Genomic DNA, 6,612 nt, shown 5'->3' with positions numbered 1-6,612 from the left:
ACCCGGACGAGCATTCCGACTGTAAAAGGTACTTTTCCTGGTTTGAGGTTATAAAGGGACACGCGCTCATGCGCACACGCACATACATACATAAATACACACACACACACACACACACACACACACACACACACACACACACACACACACACACACACACACACACACACACACACACACACACACACACACACACACACACTTCGTACGTATATGTGTTTATGTGTGTTTGTGCTTGTGTATGTGCACGTGTGTGTACTGAATATGAATACTTGGATGTGTGCACACTCGAACATGTGATTGTATGTGTGTGTGCATGTGTGTGTATGTTGTACATGTGTGATGAATGTGTGTATATTGTGTATGAGTAAGAATGTGTGTGCGTGTATTGAGTCTATGGGCCACATCAAGTACTGTCACAGATATAATCGGATGATGCATCTATTTCTGAAGATACATGAACATTTGGTATGTCAAAGGAAGGAGACTGAAAATATGTTTTATTTCAGAAAATAGTTATACACCAGAAACAATTATAAAACATTGCCAACAATACAGTTTAAAGAGACCTGCGTATTTTTCATCATATTATATTGATTTATCTAATGACTTAGACAAGAAACAAATATGATTGTGTTATCATCTCCAATACTTAACTTCTCTAGCAAATGTGTTCAGTTTCTTTATTGTGAAGAAATGTTCAGAATGATTAGCGTCTATCAACCCTGGATTTTTTATTTATTTATTATTAGGTATCATCAGTAGATTTCGTTCACATGATGGACAGATTCAGACTGAAGAGGGTCTGAACCTATGAAGAGAAGGAGAATCTTCTTAGGTGAATCGGATCCCCCTACGACAGTTACAAAAATAAAAATATGAACAGCCGCCGCCCTCTAGAGTTAAAAGAGGACATAAGAACATAAGAATAAAGGGTCTGCAGGAGACCATAAGACCTACACCTGGCAGTTCCTTGTCCATGACCACCTGTCATTCCCATCCAAAATGTTGTCTAACAATTTCTTAAAACAATCGATAGTTTCAGCTCTCACTATACGATTACTAATTCTATTCCATTCGTTGACCACCCTATTAGTAAACCAGTTCTTGCTTTAACCCTCAAACTGTGACTGTATTTCACTCAACTGAACAAAATCGTCTGTGAGCATTATCTAAGACATTTAAGGTTGATCTCCAACGTCTTCAGGTTGACTTTACGTCGCCTGGCACTAGCCAGATTGAAATATATAAAGAACGTCCTTGTGTTGTAAAAGTTAATTCAATGTTAACATTTATTGTTAAGCCATTGTTTGTCTTGTCCGATGTGTTTCACTGTTGGCATCTGTGTGGAGAAACAAGGGCGCTGATTAACAGGTACGGTGATATATATATATATATATATATATATATATATATATATATATATATATATATATATATATATATATATATATATGTACAGCACTGAATGGGTCCCAGTGAACAGATATACATTGTTATCAACCACATTACACCTTAATTCTAAGCCATTAAAATCGAGAGAGACTCGAGGAGGCCAACATGCAGAAATTGAAACGTGGTACGGCCTCCTCGATTCTCTCTCGATGTTGCTGGCTTAGAATTAAAATGTAGTGTGATTGATAATATATGTATATATGTATATATATATATATATATATATACATATATGTATATATATTTATATATATATATCTATATATCTATATATATATATATATATATATATATATATATATATATATATGTATATATATATACACTCAAAGCACTGGAGATGTGTGTTCTAAAAATGCTTGGTTAACCACTTTGAATAGAAACAATCGAACCAGAGAGCTTTGGTGTATTGCATCGGCAGTGGAAAAAATACATGTATTTTTGGACTGATGTAATACACGAAAGCGCTCTGTTTTTGCTGTTTGTTTTCGAAGTGGTTAACCTTGCATGAACATGTATACATATATATATATATATATATATATATATATATATATATATATATATATATGTATAATAGATATACATATATAAACTAGCCAGAAGCACCTCTGGCTAGTTTAGATTTAAAGACAATCACGGCGAATTTGTATATTTGTATATTTATATATATATATATATATATATATACATATATATATATATATATATTGAGTACAGTAAAACGAAAGCTCTAAGACTTCTAAGACTTCTGGTGCAAGATAGTTGGTATCTTTTCATATGCAGTAACAGTTTTATAAAATATTTTTATATACATTGCATTAATAGAATATTAATCCTATTTTGAATTTCATGAGAAGAATTGCTGAGTGCCTTTCGTAATATGACATTAATACTAACTCACCTTATAGTTTGTTGCGCAGTGCTAGCTTTCTTGTATAGTTTATAATTTGGTCATTCTTTGTAGCCTTGTAGTTTCTGGGTTTCAACAATGGTTTAGGTGATTCCTCTACTATAGTGTTCCTTTAAACTGAATTGCTTCTAAGTATCTGGTAAAATTAGTATCACAGGCGTAAAAAATGGGATGTGTTAACGAGGGGAAGCCATGTATAACTCAAATGAGCTTTCCGGAGGTCGAACTCGATTGGAAAGTCTTAGTCGAAGTCTCCTGATTGACACCGTCAGCAAACGAGGTCTCGTGGAAAGAACTCTGCTCCTTCCATCCTCCAACCGTCTTCGTGGTGCTCCTCGAACTTCGAGTACAGGTACTACCGCCTTGCTTCGTCTGCGTGGATGGCTGACTCCCTTCTTTGACCTCCCCAGAGTCGTCCACTTCGACAATGGAGAAGTGATCACTTTTCGGGGCTATTACGGTGAGAACACCGTCAGAAGACAGAGCCGAGCTGACCGCTTCCATGTCCACTGAAGTTGGAAAATTGAAGCATCTACGGAAGCTCTGGCTGGAAGTGGAGTTTCTTTCGTTCTTCTGGGTGCGGCCCTCGACCACCAAGATCTGACCTTCGGCTCTAATCCGGACTTCGCCGCCGACAAAGTCATGCACGTCCAAAACGACCTGAAGAATATCAAAAGTATTTTCATTCGTTTTATACACCAACTTATTAGTTTTATATTTGTTTTATTTGCCAACATGTATAATTTGTAAAATGGTCTTTCCCTTTTATCTAATATCCATGATCCCAGGAAATTACAATTACATGTACAATATTGCTAACACACTGTTTATCTTTCAACACTTCACAATGGTTGTACTATTAAATCTACCCAGATTATGAGATGCTTCATTTCGTAGTTTACAATAAAGATTAACTCGTTCTCTATCGTATTTTGTGGATCTCAAAAACATTTACAACATGTCTTGTAAGCGCACCCCAAAACCTGGTTAATATTGATATAACACAACCTACAGTAAAGACAAATCACATACCTTGTATTCCTTTTCCTCTTCACTGATCTCGGCAGCTTGGCTGGCTTCTGATGAGACTGATCGCCGGAGAGTTCTATAGGCGGTGAGATCATCAAATGTAGAACCAATTCCGAAATCATCGAGAACTTTCGAAATCGCCGACTGGAAGAGCTTTTGGTGGTTGTTGAAGAAAGAGTCCTGGAAGAAACTTCCTCGTCGCTCAATAGGGAAAGAAAAGTCTTTCATGGTCATTTTAAGGGGATTATGCAGACTGATGCCGTTCGTGAGGAAATCAGTTTCAGAAGATAAGGTCTTATTCGTATCAGAAGTAGTGTTTCTGGATTTCTGAAGAATGTTTGCTACTTCGGAATCATTAGTAAGATCCTCCGATAAACTGGACACAGAAGAGAGAGTAGATTCCATCCTGATAGGAAGAACTCGAGATCTACCACTGCTGTGTTGATTCTTGATAGTTTCTATTTCAGCATCATTTGTAAGGTCTTCGGAGATAGTGGATATCGAAGAAATGGTAGAGTCTGTTCTGATGGGGACAAAACGAGATGACCTGGCATTATTATGATGGCTGTCTATAATTGTGCTGTCCCTGGACTCTAGTAGGCTAGAATCTTCTTCTTGAGATGTTTGACGATAGGATTCTTGGTCACTAAAACATTCGTTATTGCTACCCTGAGAGTTAGTGCCAATGTTCATGGAATCTCGGTCAAAGTGATTTTGTCGATTAAAACGACTTCGGAAAAACTGAGGTTCTGGGGTCTGCTCTGATGACTTCACGTCGGGTGTCTCAGATGGACTTTCATGTGAAAGACATTCCTCCTGGTCAACTGGTGATACACATAGGCCATTCGTAACTGGTGATCGGGCTGTGTTTTTTCTAACTGATGGCTGTTGTACAGTTGCTTGATACATCTGTGGGACAGATGGCTGCCATGTATGGTGCACGGCCGTTGAAGGATACTTTTCTTCTGCAGCAGGTGTCTGGTAAGACTGGCAAGAGTCCAGTGTAACCTGTGATTGCTCGGATTCCTGTGCTGATAACAACTGACTTGTATTTTGTTGTATAGTGGACTGGTGTATTTGTGTACCTGTTGGCTGCCAAGTATGCGGCATGGTCGTTGAAATGTCTATATTTTTCAAGACATGTCCTCTCGAATGATGAGATTCTAGTGGGGTCGGTGACTTATCAATCTTCTCTATAATCGGCGACTTATCAACATCCTCTCTGACATGCGACTTACTAATCTTCTCTATAATCCGTGACTTATCAACAGTTTCTCTGGCATGTGACTGAACGACCTTCTCTATGATTGGAAACTCCTCATAGCCCTCTTTAGTTAGTGACTTAAGAACTTTCTCAATGGCTGGGGATTCTTCTGTCTTAGGAGGCGAATGAGAGTTTGATCTACTTCGGGGAACCAGCTGTTCCACTCGAACCCTTCTCTGTAGTTTTCGATAGTTCTGCCTCTGCCTGTCAATGTCCCTTTGTTGTTGGCGAAGGCTCTCTTCCTGTTCACTAAGAGTTTGAAGTTGTTCCTGAATCTGTTTCTCTTGTTGAAGTAGTTTTTCTTGCTGCTCTAAAAGAACTTGCTGCTGTTGTTGCCTTAAAATCTGGTGTTCATGAAGGTGTTTGGTATCAGTTCCTTCTACTTCTATAGGTATAATATGCTCGTTCTTTGATTTCTCAATCTTTTGGTTGGCTGGTTTTGTCTGTTGCCAGTTATCAATGGTAATTTCTCTTGTAAGCTTATTTGTTTTCCCGTTGGTCACACTCTCTTGGTTCTTTTGCTTATCAAATCTATCAGTAACCTCAATTGGAATAAATATTTCCTTAGATTCCCGGGACTTGGAGACTTTTTTAGCTAGGATTGTGAGAATACCATCGGAGGATAAAGCGGCTGTAACGTCTGTAAGCTTTGCATCCTGGGGCATGGAAAATTGACGCCGGAATGTGTGAGTGGACCTGGAACCGTTGGTAAGTTTCTCTGTTCGTCCTTCTACCACCAAAATCTGACCAACAGCCTTGACTTGTACATTGCCATCCTTGAAGTCTTGCACATCCAACACAATCTGGAAAGAGTAATGGATTATGAAGTTCTTTTGCATGGTCGCTTTTAGTGGGCTATATTTAGCGATTTTTATATAAAATATACCGGTGAGGGAGACAGCTACAATAATGTCCAGGGTAATGGATTACAAATCTGCTGTTACCAATCAATAGCCAAAGTTTGATAATTACTCTCATACTTTTCACTCAAAAAGTGTGCTATCTATATTCATATACATTCAAGCTAATACAAATTGATATGTCAAATGCCCTACCTTATGATTTGAATTGTCCTCAGACAAATTCACTGCTTGTGTCTCGTCAGTAAAGTTCTTATTCCGTAGAGTCCTGTACTTGTTGAAGAAGTTATCGGAAGAGTAGTCAATATCAAATTTACGAAGAATACGATTCAGTGCAACTTCGAAGTCGCTTTGAGCCGATCGGAAGAAGGAGTCTTCGTAGAAGGATCCTCTTATCATTATGGGAAGTGGAGTCATTGGACGAATCTTGATGTCCCTCCCACGTTGTCGATCCTTTTCACTGTCCTTCTGATGTGTTACATTCACAGGCGAAGAAGAATCTGTGCTGATCTTGTGATTCCTCTCACCATTAACACAGGATTCTTGACTATTTTCCAGATTGTTCCTGTGTACAAATGTATGAGGTGGGCAACTTCCAAAGGGTTTTGGAGATATCCCAAGTGATGTGAGTTTCTGCTGGCTTGTGCAGACGTCATTTAGGAGATCACGCGTAGTAGATTGCTGTTGAACTAGGTTCTGTAAAATAAAATCACATGTGTGAACAACGTGCAGACAACAGGTGACAAAGATAGCTTGGGTGTTATGCAACTTTCAAAATGGTTGGCGTGCCAATTCAAACAAAGGTTCTTTTTTGGTGATACATGTAGCTGGCATACCCAGTGATGATTCTTCCGGTGTCAAGTTATGAAGACTACGGTTATGTTTATGCATGTAAAAGCATTTGCAAGCTTGGTGATTATTATCTATATAGACATAAACCTATATGACTAAATCAGTCAAAATACATTCTTATTTGCGTCAACAGCGTGTCAGACACTATAAAACGATGGAATAGAGAACAAAACAAAAATTTCAGACACGTGGACATAAGACCTAAAGGATGCACTGAGTGACTTTGTCGAACGTTTCTT

The 6,612-nt window shown here is 38.3% G+C and overlaps 1 protein-coding gene across 1 annotated transcript in view; it reads right to left on the bottom strand.

Moving 5' to 3' along the window:
- Positions 1 to 485: 485 nt before the first annotated feature.
- LOC143037537 (uncharacterized) overlaps positions 486 to 6,612 on the bottom strand; it is a 9,654-nt gene continuing 3,527 nt past the window's right edge. Inside the window, exons 3-6 of the mRNA XM_076205928.1 lie at positions 5,717 to 6,217; positions 3,401 to 5,464; positions 2,360 to 3,028; positions 486 to 1,342 (exon numbers count right to left, since the gene is read on the bottom strand). Of these exons, the coding sequence (XP_076062043.1) occupies positions 2,570 to 3,028; positions 3,401 to 5,464; positions 5,717 to 6,217 (3,024 nt within the window). The 3' untranslated portion in view covers positions 486 to 1,342; positions 2,360 to 2,569. The remainder of the gene's footprint in view (positions 1,343 to 2,359; positions 3,029 to 3,400; positions 5,465 to 5,716; positions 6,218 to 6,612) is intronic.

This window comes from Oratosquilla oratoria, chromosome 2, assembly GCF_046742065.1.
Source record: "Oratosquilla oratoria isolate Oo_2021 chromosome 2, ASM4674206v1, whole genome shotgun sequence".
NCBI classification, from domain to species: domain Eukaryota; kingdom Metazoa; phylum Arthropoda; class Malacostraca; order Stomatopoda; family Squillidae; genus Oratosquilla; species Oratosquilla oratoria.
This window is presented reverse-complemented; position numbering and strand designations above follow the sequence as displayed.